The sequence below is a fragment of the Falco rusticolus genome, chromosome 11, assembly GCF_015220075.1.
Source record: "Falco rusticolus isolate bFalRus1 chromosome 11, bFalRus1.pri, whole genome shotgun sequence".
Taxonomy (NCBI): domain Eukaryota; kingdom Metazoa; phylum Chordata; class Aves; order Falconiformes; family Falconidae; genus Falco; species Falco rusticolus.
In genome coordinates, this window is record NC_051197.1 from 16,370,983 (window position 1) to 16,390,237 (window position 19,255).

At 38.1% G+C, this 19,255-nt stretch overlaps 1 protein-coding gene across 1 annotated transcript; it reads left to right on the top strand.

Annotated features, from left to right (window-relative positions):
* The first annotated feature begins 66 nt into the window (after positions 1 to 66).
* Positions 67 to 19,255, top strand: SPATA1 (spermatogenesis associated 1). Its single transcript, XM_037403734.1, has 13 exons — positions 67 to 1,410; positions 2,285 to 2,391; positions 5,930 to 6,047; positions 8,528 to 8,581; positions 8,680 to 9,010; positions 9,125 to 9,373; positions 11,058 to 11,184; positions 11,335 to 11,380; positions 12,366 to 12,474; positions 13,287 to 13,412; positions 15,239 to 15,408; positions 17,332 to 17,430; positions 18,261 to 19,255. Exons 1-13 carry the CDS (start codon positions 1,375 to 1,377, stop codon positions 18,363 to 18,365), a joined length of 1,677 nt encoding a protein of 558 aa, XP_037259631.1. The 5' UTR covers positions 67 to 1,374; the 3' UTR covers positions 18,366 to 19,255.

The window sequence follows — 19,255 nt, forward strand, 5'->3', positions numbered from 1 at the left end:
CAGCGCGGCTGCCCCCTCGCCGGCGGGTGTGGGTGCCCGCGAAGGGGGGGGCGCCGGGAAGCACAGAGATGAGGCACACACACACACACACCCGCCATTTAACTACAGAGCGAGTTAAAAGAGAAGGCGATGTGAAGACCCAGGTGGCAAATCATGGTGGTTGTATCCAGCAGGTTACTAGTCTGGAGGTTACCTTGAGGTGTAATGAATGAAGTTACTAACTTTGCTCTTGCCAGCGTGTTGGGGCCTCGGCTGCGGGCTGGAGGCGATGGGTGTTTGCTGCAGGGAGCGTCTGCGCGGGAATGACAAGAGCATGAAGCCCCAGGGCGGGGGGCTGCCATGCTGTAACACGAAGTGCAACATCCCATGGGCATGCAGGGGCTAGTGGGAAAAACCTGTGCCGTGATCTGCTGCAGCCTTGGCTGGGAATAACTGGAGAAGCAGTGGGATGTTACGGTCGGGTCATGCGTGAGAGCTCGTTGTGGTGGATTTGTGAAAAGGCCAGTAAAGACGCGCGCCATTTTAAGTAGGCACCTCCCACTGAGGCGAGGTTCTACCGCAGGGAGCCAGGGCAAGGCCTGGGAGGCACCTGGGAGGGCTGGTCACTTGTGCTGGTGCAGAGGTAAATCAGGTGTGGCAGAGGTAGGGGGAGAGCTGCCAAGGTGACCAGGAGGGCAGTGAGGGCGTTTGGCCACCTGGAAGCCGGAATGGGGTTTGTAACCTGTGAGGTGCTGGAAGAGCCTTCAAAGTGGGAGCGCTGAGGAAAGGCACAAGGTCAGGGCAGAGCCATGGTTTGTAGTTGATGAAAGGATTTTTCTGATGTGGTCACCCAGCGCTGTGGGGTTTCCTTGGAATGCTGCGTTTGGCCAGCACGGTGTGCCGTGTGTGTGGCTGGGCTTGGCACAGCAGCTGTCCCTTTATCAGAGACAAACCCAGGCCCTGCAAGGGTCCCCTTTGGTGGGATTTAGGTCTGCGTCTTTAGGAAAACAGTACAATTGTGTAGAAAGTGACAGACAACCCAAGTATTTCATGAAAGGGGGGAAAATGTTAAGAGGGAATACTCCAGGGTAGACCTTTCGGAGGTGCAGGGCTGTGACTTAGCAGTTCCCCAGTTACTTAGGTGATACTGGCTTGCGTGGAAGGTGTGGCTGAGTCTGTTTGTCTGCAATAAGCTGGAAGCTTTCTGCCTCAGCACAGAAACAACCTTTCCCATTTTCACCAACGGAAAGAACAGTAAATGAAAATAAAGGGTGTTAATGGATAACTCCTCTCGTAACAGATTATCATGAAACTCATTCTTAAATAAATGTTTTGATCAAAAAGAAAGTTAGAAACTCCACCTGGCATTCACTGTGATCAAGTACAGGGACCAAGATGTCGTTCAGTCAAATGAGACCTCGAACATCACAGGTGAGAAATTTTTTACTTTTCCATAAAGACTTTTTAGATTTCACAAATAAAAAATATTAAAATAAGTGACACTGTACCATTTCTAGGGGACCTGAGGGGGAAAAAATGTGCTTTCAACATAGTATATATAGAAAGCATTCTTTTCTAGTTAATATTTAGTAACTCAACAATTGCAGAATTATTTAATATGGTTTATTTGCATGGTTTCTAGTTTTAGAGAAGTGTATCATCCTTGACAATACCATCTGATTTTCATTAAATATATCAAGACCTAGACATTAACAGTCCCACAACTACCACAGGTTTGAACACTAAGTGAGTCTTGCTCAGAGCAGTCTTAGTTACCCTTTTTGCAGACATCAAAAGGAGCATTTCTGTGCTTCCAAGGTAGCTAATATTATTAACAACTGTCAGAAATACTTTGAGGTTTTTTTTCTTGCTGGCAAGGTCAAGTCCTCGTGCTGTTTATATCAAGCTTTCAGTGCTTTGCATCTTTTGTCAGATGAACAATGGTAGGATTTCAGCTGAAGTATTCTTGTAACCATGACGCGCTCCAGAGTATGTTTTTGGTAAGCTCAGCCCGTTGCTGTCACAGTGACATACAGCAGTAGCACAGGCTCTCTTTTCTCCCATTTCCATTGTTTCACTTTTTCTATTGTGACTTATTTTAATGCTGTCAGCTAGCATTTGATCACAAATTGCTCTACTCATTGATTTTCTCACTATCTAGTCATTGTCAGATAGAGCTGCATTCTTCTAGTCCATGTGCTATCAAAGAAGCCATTTCTGCCCCTAGAAATTCGAAGCCTGCCTAAACAAAACAAAGCATATAGAAGAGGGTATCTACAGCTATGATCATCTGTTCTTTATTTAGTTGGTGGAGCTCCATGTTTTTTATGTCCCAGAAGAAGTGTGGAACTTCAAGCTGAATACAGTTCCTGTAGCTCTTACTAGCAAATTCATCTCAGCTGGGTTTATAAGGTGAGTATAGTCTTAGGCTTCATGTAGGTGTAAGGTCCTCTCCATTGTCCTTCAGTCATTTAGTTCAGCTGTTGCTCTACAGAATGCAATTACATCTGTCAGAGGAGACTTGTTCTCTAATAATTTCTGGAGGGTAAGTGGTGCCGATGGCTAGCATTATGCTTATTTGGACTGTGTCAAGCTCAGCTGCATTGCAGCCCACGGTGTAGGCCATTGAAACACTTTCAGAGCAGTGCTAGTATTTCTGCGGAATAATTTTATGTTGTAAAATCACAGTCTTGTATTTTTTCTGTCTCCTTGAGCCTCGTTATCAAAGTCTTGAATTCTTTTCAGCAGCGGGCCAGCTTCAGGGCAGTGTGGCTTGATGAAGATGGGATAGCCTGTCAGTTCCCAGGAACAGGGATATGTCAGTCTGAGCTCTCTCAGTCCAAAGAAGGAGCTTAAGCCATGTTTCTCAAGGGGAAGCATTACAGCCCATACAACCACCAACATATCTTCCTTCTTCTTCAGTCGTATTTCTGAAAGGTTGCCCACAACACCATGTGCTATATTTGCTCTCCAGTAGCTACTTAGAAGACTTACTGAAAGAATACCTCAGTTCGTAGTCCTAGGCCCAAACCTGGCACAGAGTTTCTGTTTTAATCTTTCGTAACTTTGAAAGTTTGTTTTATACTCCTAAACACTTTACTTACAAAACCTGTATGTATATAGTGTGGTAAGAAATTGAAGAAAAATCAAATAATGTAAAGATGCATATTGAAACAGCTTTTATGTACACCTTGTCTGCTCCTGTGCAAAACCTGTCAGCTTAGCTTAAACTGCAGGGTATATGGGTTTTAACTAATATAAACTTAGGCTTATATTGTCCATTTAGGACAGTATATTGCACCGCTGAAAAGACTGACAGCAGTAGAGGCATATAGGGCAGAATGTATTCATTCTTGCAGGTTCTTTTGTTGAAAGGCTGCTCAAAACCAGAGGAAATAAGTGCATGTATCTGTTCTGTTTGCTATTCTAGTCTCCAGCAGAGGTGCAAAATACATGGATGGAGTGGGAACTAGATCATTTCATGCGATTGGACATCTGTCACCGCCTGCTCTTCTCTAGTTTATTTCACTAAGTCTCAATTCTGATGCGTCAACTTAAATTAGGATTCTCATTGATTTCAGTGGGTTTATATCTGTCTGGGTATTTGTTGCTTGCTAATGAGTCTTAAATAATTGCTAATTAACTATTCTATGGGTACTACACAATGCTGCGGTACGTTAGCATTACAAATAACTAACTAGCACCCGGCCAGTGTACCAGTCTTTAAAAAACAAAAAATGTTTTTAAAAATGTCTTATTATAATCCAGGAGGGGGAACAGCAGACTTGCTGGTACTAATGCTGTTTGGCCGTTGTTGATAGCACTGTCCAGTCAGCTTGACAATCCTAGTACTGTCTGAGTCAGCTTAACAAAGGATTCCTAGGTCTAAGTACAGGCTGCTTCCATTAATCATGAATTACAGGGAAATATTAAGTGTGTAATTATTTATGGCCCTGAGTTCTTGTTCCCATGAGCTTGATTTCTCAGCCTCTGTGATCTTTTATTTATTCCTCATTCCTCACCACAGAAGTCATACTTGTGTTATTTCTAGATGAGATGGCTGCAGTGAACTCTAGTTTGCATTGCTTTTAAAGGAGCACCCTGAAGCAAATGACTGTGATATGACTAGTCTTCTGCTAGCCAGTGGCTGCAAGTAAGAAATATAATACTATATGTTCCTAGAAGCTGCACTGGCAAATAATTTTTAGATAAATTCCTGTCCTATGTCTCAGGTTCTGTATACCCAGATACTTTTCTTCCAGGATACCCTGTAGTTGCCTCAATGTTTTCCCTACTGTTTATAAATGTCTTAGATTCAGTTTTCCTTTGCTGGTTTGGACAGACTTTATCAGTGAAGTATGTGCAGTGTTAGAACTGCCTCTGAAAGAGCTTGCATTTATTGTGTTTTAGAAGACCATTCAAAAGGTATATCTTCTCTGAGACATCAGCTTGAAGTAATGATACTGAATGAGAGGTCTTAGAGTTATAGATCATCTCACTTCTCACATAAGACCTTGGAAGGATGAGTATTGAATTATGTATCCAACTTTCATGTATTTCTTTATACATTTGAAATAGATGACATTAGGGCTAATATTTGCAGCAAGCGTGGGCCAAAAGTAGCTGGGGAAGAAATAAACAGTAGCAGAATCTACAGGGACCAAGCAGTGTAACCTGGATGTGTCCGCTCTGCAGACTTTGGCTTCCTCGGCTGCATGCCTGTGCTCCAAGGCAGATTTATGATCTTCAGGAGGGTCCTCAAAGTCCAGGGTGTTTGAAATAATGTGAGGGAAGCACTGTATCCCACTGAAGTACTGTGTTTATGAAATGAAACTGATGGTGTTTTTACACACCTGCAATGTGAAATGAAGGTATATAGGGGTGTTTGAAAGTGCAAACGAACCCTGAAAGGTTGATGTTGAAGACCTGTCCAGGGCGAAGGAATGGCACGTTCCTGTCTATACTGCTTACTGAGAATGGCACATGCTATCCCCCAAGCTGTGTCTGTGCATTGCTTGAAGGGTGATAGCTGCCTGGGTAGCTATCGTGCTAGGTCCTGCTAAGTAGTATACTGACACTTAATCAGCATGGGTGATTAACAGTCTCAGGCCTGAATTTGTTCCCCGGTTTATTCGGCATGGCAGCATAGGAGGAATTAGAATTGTTTATGCTGTGCTGCAGAGCTTTTATGTGCCTCTTGCACATTTGGTTTTATTCTGCAGAGATGCTTTTTATTCTACAGTGATTTTTATCTCATTACTAAGCTCATTACTTTAATATTTGCATGGTTTTCAGTAGTACGTTAAATGATGCAATTCATATTTGCATCAGCTCTCTCATCCTCAAACTATGGTGGAAGTGTTCACTCTGCAGCATTTGTTTTTTGATTTAAAATACATTTGCATGTATGCATGCACATACCCAACTGTAAATTTGTGTTGGAGAAGACAAAATCCAAGGAATGTGCCTGCTACTTGAAGTGGATGGTGGTGAAGTCTCATCTAGCCCATAGTGCTTGAATGGATATGTTCTACAGTCCTGGACCAGCCCTGTGAAACCTTGTCACCTATGTGGAAATGCATGACTGTAGTTTCCAATGTTTTTGTTATTCATCTGCAGATGAGCAAGAGCATTCTGAAGGATTCGTTTTCAAATTTCAGCTACTTCCACATTCTTCCTTTGTATGGGGTTCCTAAAATATAAATATTGCTAGTTAATGTAATGACAGCCCTTGTAATACAGTCTACCATAACGTGATACAATGTTCTGACTTTACCATACCAAGACTCTCTGGCCTGTATGTAATTAGGTTCAGTTCTAGGACATAATTTCCAATTTTTGTTATTCTCTCCACGCAAGCCAGCATGTATGTAGCATTATCTTCCCCCTCTTACTAACTAGCCATCATTATTTGATCTTACAGATGTATTAATGAATAACAACATTCTAGGGTGTCTCCTCACATCACATTAAGAGTGCTGCGGGAGAGGCTGGGAGAGTACCTGGGTGGAGTTGCAGTTGCAGATAAATTCAAATTTCTAAAATGCATTGGGAAAAGACTAGCAGTGGTAAGTTAATTATTTTTTTTTTATTGCTATTCTGCTTTATCATGTAAACTGCAGATTTCATTCCTGCAGATTAGATAGTATCAAATAAAAGATGACTTTAGGAGCTCTGTTAGCATTTGTTTTTAAACACGCTGGAGCATAAGCTCTTGTCAGAGCACATCTACTTCCCCAAATAAAAAGGCACAGTTGGACAGGTATATTAGGAACATCCTTTAAAGTATCACATGTAATTAGTTGCCATCCAGTGAAAAGATGCTAGTTTTGATAAGTCAAATGATTAAATATGACAAGTCTGGTTGCATGAAAAAAAAATATATATTCCCCTAAGGTCATTATTCCCAGTACATGGTTAGGGAATATGGCAATTGAAGAATTTGCAATGGAAGCTGAGTAAGTCAGAGTTCCTCTAACGGTTCCCACTGTGACCTGCCCAAGAACCTGTAACAAATCAGTCTCTGAATGAGAACTTCTCTGGATGTACATCTGTGTTCCACTAATTAGCCCAGTAATACAGCCTAAGATGTACGTAATCAAAAACCTACATCTCTGAATCATAACTGTTCCTCACATTGGTTCCTTGTATATTTATATCTTACAAACTATAGCTAAAGATTAAAGAAACTTGAAAATCAGTCCAACTGAAAGTTTGTTCTTGTAGTACACAAAGACTTAAATCATGTACATAAGCATAGAATACTTTTGTCTCTCATTTCACCTGTTCCTCATGGATTTGGAAATTAATTACAAGCTGGAAATTTGATGTCGTTCTTTATTTGCAGTGGAGTTATCACTAAAATTACTCACACAGAAGACTAAAATAAATACTAAGTAATATGCAAAAACTAGGTAGAAAAACATGCAGAAAAACTTGAAGACTTTGACACAATCTAAATCTGAAAATGTGTGTGTCTTCGAAGAATTCAGGCCTTTTTAACTGGATGATAATAAGTAAGATGGTATATTTTCTGAATATACAGATAGTTTTGAGGTAAATGGAGGAATTTTCCAGCTTCCTTTAGAATGTCATCAAATTAATAAAACATTTGACTTCAAGTGGAATTAAAAATATCGGTAGATACAAGTGAAAATATGTAGTGGCAAATTAAAGATATAATTTTAATTTGGGGTATTTACTATTGCTTGATGTTTATAACAAAGTGTAAAGCAATAAACCAAATAACTGATTTATTTGTTGTTTAGGGTCATGGTAACCTCATGAATTACATTTCCATGATCAAATATTTGTTGAGTGGAGGGGGGGGGGTTCCACCCCGTCTTCTGTTTCACAACAGTGACAATGTAAGCAGCACTGAGAGCTGTACCCTACTTGCAAGTAAGGGTCTTGAATGTGATTTTAGTTTGTTTATTTTTCAGTTAATTTGCTCTTCCTTTTCTTGCATATAGCCCATGTCTCTGACAGTGAATCAGTGGCACTGCCCAGCCATTACTGAGAATAGAATTTGGCCCCATGTTTAGTTCAATTTCATTATTTAAGTGTAAGCTAAGATTTATTTTTTTTCCTGTCAGAGCACATCTTTCAAATAAACAATGCTTATCTTGGACTTTGTTTTTAGATGACTTAAACTCTGAAAGTATATATCACACAAAGACTATTAGGATAAACAATAAATACAGAAGACATAGGAGAGTAATTGTCGCGACGGAGGGAAGACACAGTCACTCAATATGAGTGATCAGCAGACTTCGTTTATTGTCTCTTACAGTCACCTTTTATGCCTTCTTATAATTAGCTCATACATATTACAAAAGTTAAGCTCATTATTGGTTAGTTGCCTAAATACCAAGCCCGCCCCTAGTTTCTCTTCTGTAGTTTTCTGTTCCCACCTGCAACATTCTTTTCCCACCAAAATCTTCCTCTTACTGTGTAACAAGGACAGCCAAAGACAGTGTATTTTGCTTTACTTCAGATAAGCTGAGAGCGATGTGCATTTTTGTCCAGCCAGCTGGACTATGTCTATGTGACCCTTTTCAGCTAGTCAGTTATCCACAAGTAATAGGTATTTTCTTTTTATATACATTAATTATTTTGCAGTATTCTGTGAGGCGAATAGAAAAGATTTACGTAAGAATCAGCATTTCTATTCAGATTCAGCTTAAAGCAACTTTTGGTAAAGAAAGTCAAAGACTTTCTTCTGCTGTGACTGTTGGATCATGTCCTTTGAACCATAACATAAAGTGCAAAGGATAAAAAAAAAAGAATTATTCAGTATATCCATGTACTCGTGTGGGTCTGATTGAAATTTTTGAAACATAGACAAAATAAAGTTTCAGTGCCATGTTAGAAAACAGGATAGTAGTCTATGTTTCTTCTTCCCCATGAGGCCACTACAAAAGATAGTGCTGGTTATGAAAAAACATAGTATGTAAAAGTGGTGATAGAACACAGAAATTAAGTGATATGCAACATTATTGATAAAAAATTATTTTATTGGTTATGCTTCCATTCTTTATCTTCCGAGGTGAAAGCAAAGCAAGAAACAGAACTGGAACTGAAGTCATTTGTTCCTCCTTACGTATGTATTGAATGGCTTTTAAGGCATAATTTTCAGAAACTTTTTACATTTTACATTTCCTCTTTTGTCCTGTCTGATGAATATGCTGCATATTATAGGCACTTTATCCTGAATTATATTTATTACCTGGAGTGGAATACTTTGAAGATGTTTATCCGTTATCAGCATCAACTCAACAAAGACATCACTTTAATGGAGAAGCTAATAGTTTTAGTTATGGATCAAGGTTATCCAGTCTTCCTCAACCAAAACCTGAAAAAAGCAAACAATTTTTAGAAAGTATACAGAACAGTTACCAGCTAGAAAATCAGGAAGTGCACAGATCTGTGGAACGGGGGGAGAAAAAACCTGTTCCAGTTTTGCACACAAAACATAAGCAAGATCATAACAACAGGATTCAAGAAAAACTAATACAGTTTAGAGAAAAAGGTTAGTTTAACCAATGTACTGCAGGAGGATGATGGAGGAGGAGAGGAATAAATATTATGGTTAAAATTTACAATAAAATAATATTTCTCTTTTCTAATATCAATTACTATGCAGATCAAAATGGATCCAATGGATCTCTCTTCACACCAAGTCATTCAAATCCTGCAGACCGGGAGTCTGGAAAGAGTGATATAGTATTACAGACCGCTCAGCAAAATCATCTCAGCCAAGATCAAGGAGAGCGTAACACTCCTGAGTGGAATGAGAAAGCCAAACGAACCACTCCCACTCTTCATGTAAACCTCAGTGATGAACAAGGCCAGAATAACCAAACACCCCCAAATCACGTTAAATATCAAAAGGGTACAACTGTTCATTGTCATCTTTTTGCTAAAGAATGCATTTTAGAAAGTTGGCAGAGTAAAGCTAAGTTTTAAGAAATTTAAAGCATGAGTTGGAATATTGCTGTCAAAACAGTATTCTAATTTCTTTAATAATGATGATGTATTTCAAACAGCTGTAGTTTCACTTTGGATTAGTCCTTTATCACTGTGTACTGATATAAGGAAACACTTTACTATAGTTGACACACTTGTCTAATCTTATTTATATGAAAAAAATTACGAAGCAGCTACTGTAAAGATGTACGATAATGATCTCATAATTCAACAGCAATTTTAAATGAAAAAAATCTTGTTATCAGTATATCAGGGAAGCATTTATTCACTTACACTTCCGTTGTCATCTTATCCATGGCTACATTACTACTGAAGAGGAAATGTTTCCTCCCCTCCCTCCCATATAGTGTTTATTTATATGCATTCCTAAAACTGAGAGGTGAAAGAACTCTTTGAACAGGCTACAGTGAAAATACTACAAAAGTATTAACTAGAGAACAGTTCTTTGCAAAATAGAAAATGTTGTTTGGAAGAGATCTATTAACTGCTATTTCCTTTAAAATGGAGCGTCTTATGGATACTGAGGGCCATTAAATCCCCAAATGGTTATATAATGGTATATAATAGAATGTTAACATTCTTCTATTTTTAGTGATCACCAATAAAGAAATGACTGACATATTTAAGTTTGAGTGACTACTGCTGTATTTTCATCAAGATTATAATGTAAATTGGTTTTCAGGAAATAATTTTGAAAGACAAGTCTTAATATTTGAGTAGAATTTTGTAGTTAATGTAAAAAAGGTGACCTTTATCCTATTGCAAATTTTTAATGAGTAATTATTAAATAAGGCAATATTCTATTTTTCATCGGTATGGGCACCTTACAGATTTAATTAGAATGATTTTCTGGATATCCAGCACTTTGAGGAAGAAAACAAAATTCAGATAGTGTGTTCTTTGAGATGTGCCTGGAGAATGTATTAGAAAAGGCTTTCGTAGATGACTTTTCAGTAATTTCATTTTTCAGTCATAATATATCAAAACCAGCTTTATCCCTCCATCGTCATGTTAACTGATACTAAGTATGAGACTTCTTAATATACAAATATATATGTAAATAACTGAAAATTTTCCATAACTTGATTTTGAATTATGAAGATTGTAGGATTTTGTACTAGCAAAGGTAAAGTCTGTCAGCAATTTTCTTTTGAAATATTTATTGTACATATTTTAAAGCAGATAACATTTATTCATTAACATTTAAATGCAAAACATTTTGTTCTCCCTTTCTTGCTAGCTCCAGTTTGTAGGGGATCTTCAGTTTCTGAAAGACAGAAAGTGTTACATACAGAATTAGTTTAGGGAAGATGAAATAATTAAGTGGTTTCTTTATCTGTGATAATGTTTCTTGTAGTAATTGCCAGAATTCGTTAGGTACAAATTCTCAAAACAGATATCTTTTTTGTTTTTCACTTCATTTCTTTTTCTGTTATTTATACATTTCTAAGCCCCAGAGGTATCATTATTTATTGAATCGATTCACTGAATTTCTAATACATGTTGGAAAGTCCAGGCATTGACAGTCAAAACAGCTTGAATTTTGAGAGTGTAATCTATATTTTTTAATCATCGCTGTCCTTTCACAGAACTAACAAACATGGAAAATAATGACCACCAGAAAGATACTGAACTAAGAAGAGACAGAATACAGGGTTCTGGAATTATTAAAATAATGGAAGACCAAACCACAGAATATGCACACAAAAAACAAAGGTTAGTAAATAATGATTCTACTAAAATAACAGATAATATCAATGCATACTTAGAAAATTATTTTACAGACTTCAACTATATGAAAGAAAATGGGGGAAAAACCAATTTCATTACATTAATTTTCACTTACTGCTTTGATTTTATCTCTAGTTTCCAGCAATACAGAACTAACAAGTCTATAGATGATCCTGATGAGGTATGTTTTTAAAGATAAAATATTCCTAGTAATATTGAGCAATAAACATAGTCCTCCAGATAGAAATATTCTTATTTTATAAGACAGGTAACTCATTAGGAATATGAAATACTCAAATGTAGACTTGAGAGCAATTGAGAAAAGTTAATTTATGCACTGCTACTTAGCAGATTTACTAATGAAAAATCAACTATATTTGTAAACAATTAAATCATCGAAGTTATACCTCTGGTTATAATTCAACAGAAACTACAGTTTCAGTCTCAGTCTTACTAATGTTACCTGAATTCTGTCTACAGTTTCTTGACAGTAACATTTTATCGGTTTTGTCTGTGACGTTTTTATAGTTCTGTATTTCCTATAGGACAAATTTGTCTTTCAAGCCAAGCAAAACTTCTGATAAAAACTATAAAATCCTTTAAGACATAGATATGATATAGTCATAGTATTAGATTAAGAACATGTTTAGGAAAACTCAGCACCCACGTGCAATTGTACAGTGTAACAGCCATCACTATTAACTGTGAGCCTTTGAGCTCTTGTGCAGAAGTGGTTGTAGTGGAGTCTTATGAAAATAATAATGGAATGGAAACTCTGCTATTGTAAATTTTAGTTCAGACTTTGGCAGTCCAGGCTTTGTAAGCAATGAGCCAGGTGGCAGTTTTAAGGCCCGTTATTTCTAGTGTTGCATGGGTGTGTCAGTAACTTGTGGGGTTATAGGCATGAACAAGAACATTAGGAACAGTCTACATTTTTGCCTGTATGTTCTCTGTGATGTAAGGGTTCAGTGTTATGATTTTATTTGCAGAGGTCCAGCTGTTTGTAATTTGGCAATCATTTGTGCTGGTAACAGAATAAAAAAGCTTATATGCAGAATTCAAATTCAGCCCTCCCATTCACTCAGGCCACTTTCAGGGTATATGTCTTATGTAACTATTGAGGATTATGGGTTATGTCCTTATAGTTGTATCTTTTGATTCTATAGGCAGATGAAAACAAGAAAAATCATCTTACTTGTCCAAAAGAATATATTTCACCTCCTAGTCCACCTTTTTTGGCACTTCCTATGATTCCAGCTCAGGTTCCTGCAACAAGTGAGTATATGACTCCAAAAAGTTGCAGTGAAATGAATGGTTAATCAAGACTGAATAGTTAATCAAGACAGAAATACCTACTTTATAAAATATTTTGTACATACATTCATTGACAGTATTGTTACAAATCTTAATTTGTGGCTGGAAAATTCCAGGCATTTATAAATGCATGGGCTATTCATGGAACATGGCAGGTTCCCAGTGCTAGAAAACCCAGATTGTGGACTTGGGGATGGAAGGAGAAAAGGAGGGAGATGGGATGAAATACTGCAGGCTCAAGTGAGAATGTAGCAAAGAAAGCCGCTAGAAGTATTGCTGAGGATCCTCTACTGTGGTGGAGGGGAACAGTGAGAAAGTGAGTGATTGACCCATTGATGCACTCTAGTGAAAGTCTGAGATGCTATCCTCCCTATGACAGCAAGATTTTGCCACAGTTTATATCACGAAGTATTTTGAGCAGGAAATAATCTTTGGGAGGCTTTTTTGGCTTCCTGTGGCAAGAGTTTTCAATGTATGAAGTGTATACATATCTTGAATATATAGTGTTAGTGATACATTGTCTAGACATATAAGAGGGTGTTTACTTGTTTGTATGTATGTGTGTCTGGATGCATGCTGGATTTCTCACTTTTTCCCAATGCACCAGCCATTTTGAAAAGTTAGAGATAGTTTATTAGAATAAAATCATTTCCACTGCCTGTTCTGACAGGGCTTTTGGCATGATTTGTGATGGGTGCATTACAAAAATCTTGATTGATCCTTCCTATTTACAGTATCCAAATGCTTGCTAAACACAATTATAATTTCTTTAGAAAACGGGATGGTAGAACAATTGCAACAAATGAAGAAAGACAGAAGGCACATGGAAAAAACTAGAGAAGAGCTGATGAAAAAAGCTAAAAGGTTACTGGAACAAAATAAGCTGAGGAGATACCACGGTACACTTTTATTATGGAATTTGGAATGATTGAGAAATGACACTGAAACCAATGTGAAAAACTTTGTCTCCTTGTCAGTGAGCTTAATTACAGAGAGAGCAGTTTGCTAACCCGTAGCTCCGAGAAGGCTCATCTGTATAACAGCGTGCTGAAAAGGTTCAAGGTTGCAGCGTTTCCTTCCAGTTTTTTTGTGGCAGTCTTACAAAGCTAAAAATAGCCTGTTTTTTATAAACCTTTCAGGTTGTGCCCCATGTACATACAGTGCCCAGAGAGCTACCGCAGGTCGCTTTGCTGTTAGAGGCCCAGGGCAGCTGCCATATTCTAAGCCTACCTTTAGCTGGTGCTTGACAGAGGTTTTCGGTGTGGCGATAGGGGTTCTAGTTAAATTGCCAGCGTAATACTTTTTGTTCCTCCTGTCTAATGGTATTAAGCTTATGGCATGCAATTTACAAGCCTGTCATGACAAGCTTGACAACCCTTGTTTTTTAACAAGGAAAAAATCTCATTGAAATCCCACTCAAATTTTCTTCATAAAATTATTTTCAGGTTTATACTTAAACTATCCTCCCGAGTCACATTCCAGTTATAGAGATGAGGTTTAATCACTGGTGTTTGAAGAGCGTTCTCTTCGTACTTAAATACAGCTAAATCTCTAGGAGTCTCAACTGTTATTTGCAGCTTTGTAGAAAGAAGACAAGCCAATTCTTCCAGTTATTCTCTAAGGACATGGCTACGCTGCATTCTGCAGCATGGCGAGGCTGCATTTTAAAAAGACCAAACCTGGGTACTTGAAGCAGTGAATCTGTACTAGCATGGAGCTGCAAGGCAGGATAATTTGCCTTGCTGAGATAAGCCCTAAATGGCTCCTGTGTTGTCTTAAATTATGGTATCCAATTAGGTAAAGTTTATTTCACAAGGATTCAAACAGCTTCTGCAGGTTCTTTAAGGAATGTCTTTATCTATGAATTATTTTTATCAGACCTGTACATTTTCTTAAGTAAGTGCATTTGTAAACATTTCTTCACAAGTTATGAAGGGACGAGCATATTCTGTAGGGACAGCAATGCAGTCTTTATTTAATATCCTCCAAAGATTGCCATGCTGACAGCCATTCTCGGTTACATACTGTATAGTCCTCCAACACCTAGGTTCTTTTGGGTAAGTTTCTGAGAAGCAGTTGTCCTGATTTCCTAAAATGTGCCTTGAAAGAAGGGATCATTTAAAACACTTTGCAGACGAGTGGACAGATGTATGTGGCCATAAGACCGCCACACCAGCCAGGGCGGATTTATGGGCCAGTTGTTGATAGCACATTAACAACGTAGGAGGAATCATATTTAAGTGTAAAGGTAAATAGCCGTTTCCCATAATCTTGGGACTTCTGTACAAAACTCAGCTGTTCAGAATCTTTGGCCCTGCAGAGCTCAAGTTTTGCGTAAATCTACAGTGCTAAATATTCTGCTACAGTAAAGCAGCGGACTTCAGACTGGTGGGCATACCAGTCTTTGCAGGTCTGGAGCACTTACAGTGCAGGTGAATGACAGCCAGGCTGAATGAAATTTTTGTTTTGGACCTTGTGTTGTATCTTGGTGGGCATACAAAGCCTCTTGTTGCAGGTGATTGCGTGAAAATTCAGTTGCATTTGTAGTGAATGTCATTTTAATGGAGATTTTTCACTAAGTGCTTTTTTAAAAGAAACCTACTGCCATGTTTTAATGTGTGCATTGGCCAACTTAATCTTGTGAGATCAGTTGGTCATTACTGTATTCAACAGACTTTACCATAAGGTGAAAAAGACCAAACGGTATTACTGTTTTCCTTTGTAGTTCGTGAGGAATGGAAAAAGAAGTACTTTGAAACTAAGAAAGCTACGGTTTCACTGGAAGATGCTTTAAACAAACTGCGACGAGATGTAGAGCTTTATCACCAGAAATTACTCTTGCAATTGAGAGCCAGAGATAGCCGGAAACAACCAAGCAACGTGACAAACTCCAAGGTATTTGTTTGTATTATTTAATCTCTTTTTTTTACACAGCTTGGGTTTTTTTAAAGTAACAAATTTGTCACCAAAAAAATGATGACTTGTAAACTAGCTTTAACAGCCAAATATCTTGTAATGATCTGAAGTATAAAATTCCTTCAGCCCATTCTTTTCAAAAAGACTGAAGAAGTGCTTGAGTCTTTGTCTTTGTATAATACCTTCTCATAACAAAAGCCCCTTTTGTTCAGTATGATTAATGAATTTTTCAGTTCTATATTGTTCTCATCATCCCAAATTTGACATACAGCTGTAATGAATTCTAGTTTGGAGGACAAGAAATGTGTCTGAGCCTTTTGGGGTGGTTGCACATCAACTATTGTGCAACTGTAAGTCTCACATTATGCTGTTGGTGTCAAATCAGAGAGGAATTAAAAAAAAGAAAAGAGAAAAGGAGGAAACACCTCTCCCAATAATTATATATGCTAATTTTATTAATATGTTAATGGAAGCAAGTCTGTTGGCAAATCTGGAGCTAGACTAGGAAGAATAATTGTCCCTTTCTTGTATCTGAAAGGTGGGAGAGTGTACGTACAATCTAGAAGTGTATATTATATACAAACGTGTATTATTTGAGCTATCTTAATATAAATATCTACAATATAAAAATATTAATAAGGTTGGTATTACATTATATTACAAGCTATATTTAGGTGTGTTATTCCTCCTTTTGGGAGGGGTATCAGTTGGGGTTTTTTAGGTCTCTCTGGCTAGACACCAAGAAGCCTTATGTGAACAGATATGCACAGCTTAACATGCATACGGCAGTTACTTATTGGCTAGCACACACAGAAGATAGCTAAGATTTAATGAGCTTTTAGACTAAGGATAAGTATGCTCGCCACCCCTTGTAAGCAACGTGCTGGCCAGGGAGGCGTCAGTCAGGTAGGAAGAGTCAGGCGTTGGGGAACAGATCCCGCTGTCACTGGTTTCCCATCTTCCACCAGCTTTGTCCTCACTGGTGACTCAGCCCAATGACAGGGTGATTCCTCGGTAGCCCCCACCTAGTCTGACAGCACTGCCAGGTTTTTTTCTGCATGACCGTGTACCTTTCATGCTTTCTCAGTGGTCTGTGCCACGGTTACATGGCTGTGCAGTGGCAGAGCTGGGAATTCGACCCCTGTACGCAGGCAGCTACATCGCTGGGTGGGGAGAAGCTTACAGCAGGAGCTCAGAGATGAGAGGCTACAGATACTAATGACTCCTTGTATGGGCAACTTTATCACATAATTTGCTTCAGCTAGCACTTTAATAGCATTTTTAAAGGCTTGGAACATCAAGAAACTACCATGTACACCCCCACCCCTCAGCGTTACAGACTTGAGGGGGCCATGGCTTACACAAGCGGAGTTTCAGAACCTATATTTTGAAAGTAGAAATTTTACTTTTACAGGTTAATTCAAAGATAGGCCCACCCACAGCTATGGCTGAAGTGACGTGCTGTATGACCAGGAGATTATCTGCCCTAAACATTACATGAGTGTAGCAATCTCATCAGTAAATGTTACTGTGACAGAGTGATGCTAGGCCTGTGAAGGAAAAAAAGTCCGATTTGAAGTATGCCTTTTTATTATAAGTGGGGAGTAGCCATAAAATATAATTGCAAAACAGTGTGCTGTGACTTGGGAGATCTGATCTGGAGCTGAACTTCCCAAAGCAGCAGGGAGTGGAAAAAACTCTGCACCCAGCTGAAGGGCGCTGCCCTCTCTGGGAGAGGAGACTGCTCATAGATGAGAGACAGCCCAGTGCACATCAAGGACTGGGAAAAAAGCAGGGGAGTTAAGAGTTTAGAGGATTTTTTTCTGAGTGGTGAAGTAACACCCAATGAATAAAGAGGTGCGCTAATGCCACTCTTTAAAGTTTTGTTGTTTTTTCATACAGAATTACACAATCATACGGATTACTACAGTGCAGCATGAACTCGATCAACTGAGAAAGAAGGTGGATGATACAAAAATGAAACTCATAACAGAAATTAAGGTACTCTGCCTTTTAATTAAAACAGTTAAAACATTACTATGTGTAAAAAGCTTAGATCTTCTCAAACATTAGATGATGTAAATACTTGCTAAACAAACAGCTCTTGTTTTATGCTGTTAAGTTTTATGGTGTTAGTTGTCACAACTTTATCACTTGAGCCAAATTACTCCAGAACACTAGGGTATTAGATGATTTTGAACGCATTTCAAGCAACTTAGATTTTTCAAGGTACTATATAAGCTAAGCTTCACAATCTCATAAAATTCCCATTTCACTCAAAAGGTAATTGAAGGAACATACTTGGTGAGGCACTGATCAGTCGTAGACCATGGCTAAGGAAAAAAAATGGTATAAAAAGGAAAAAAAAAAAACTTTTTAAACAGATGGCCATCTTAATCTGCTTTATTCCATACCAGTGCTGCCTGTGGCTCCCGTTCGAAGGACAATGATAGTATAGGCCTTCGCATTGGATAGCTTTTCAGCTCTGAATACTTGGAACAGGAGTCCTCCACATTACAGAAATTGCCCATGCCCCTGTTTACTGGGTAATTTAGGGTGGATGTACTCGCTACACCTCCTCCATTGTATAACAAGGAATGGAAAGAACAATGTATTTCATACCTGTCTCTTAAAACCACCAAGGCAAAGTACAGGAGAAAGTAGTGCTAGAATTAGGCTATCTAATTAGACGTGTAAAATTTTACAGATGAAAAGATATATCCTTTATTCAGCCATCCTGTATAAAATTCAACCTTAGTTATATAAACCTATATGCATTTCAACTCCAAAACTTTCTTAAATTGCAATTCCTTAAATTACTTGTTCTGCAGATGAGAAAGCAGGCAGCAGCTGATTTACAAGCACTGAGGGCGGAACTGACACAGAAGAAGATTCATTCAGCTTTAGTTCTCCAGTCCAGAAAATCAAGAATTTAACAGGATGGTGTGACTTCAATATCTGTAAAGTCTACAGGAGCTCTTTAATGTATGTAGAAGATCAGAATTTCATAGCATTTGTTTGAGTGCCCTTGAAGTTACCTTGTAAAAAGACATCAACTATATAAATGTTGTGGAATTTGTATACTAGGCTACTGAGGTACTGCAGCTCACTTCTTTTTAAATCTCACTATGAGATCAGTCAGCTACTTAAACATAGTTTAACCTAGTAATGTGCCTGAAACAAAGGTAAGTTATTTTAAAAGTGCAAATTAGTGAATTGTGTAATATCAGATTGGTGTGCTGATGTCCTTTCATCAACAAAATACCTGCTAAGCAAATAAACCTATTAATCTGTAATCCCCTGTTCTTATTTTCAGGCACACACACTAAATTTTTTGGAAAGTTATTACATTACATCTTCTGTAGAACTATAGCAATTTACTGTTTGTAATGTACAGAACTTCACCTATTTACTGAAGTATATTTTTGTCATTATATGTCTTATCTATAAATTACCAATGTATTATTACCATATTATTAAGAAGTATGAACAAAATCTCAGATAATCTCACCTTATTTCATGTCTAGCTGGTTTTGTTCCCTCTATTACCAGGAAAGCCACGTGAACATTAACATTCTTCTGCATTAAGTGAAAGAGGCAAGCTTTGTCTTCGACAAGCAGTAATGATGATACTGCTCCAACCTACAGTATTGTATATTCTGTTCTTTAAGTTCAAGCTCATGCATGTGCTTAGATAATACTCCTTCTGAAAGAGTAATCAGAAACCTCTTCTTGATAGTAACTTTTTTCTAGCTCTCCTCTTTGCCTCTTTGCAGTACCACATGTTATGTGAAGCAGAACAATAACATGCCAGGAATTAGTCAGC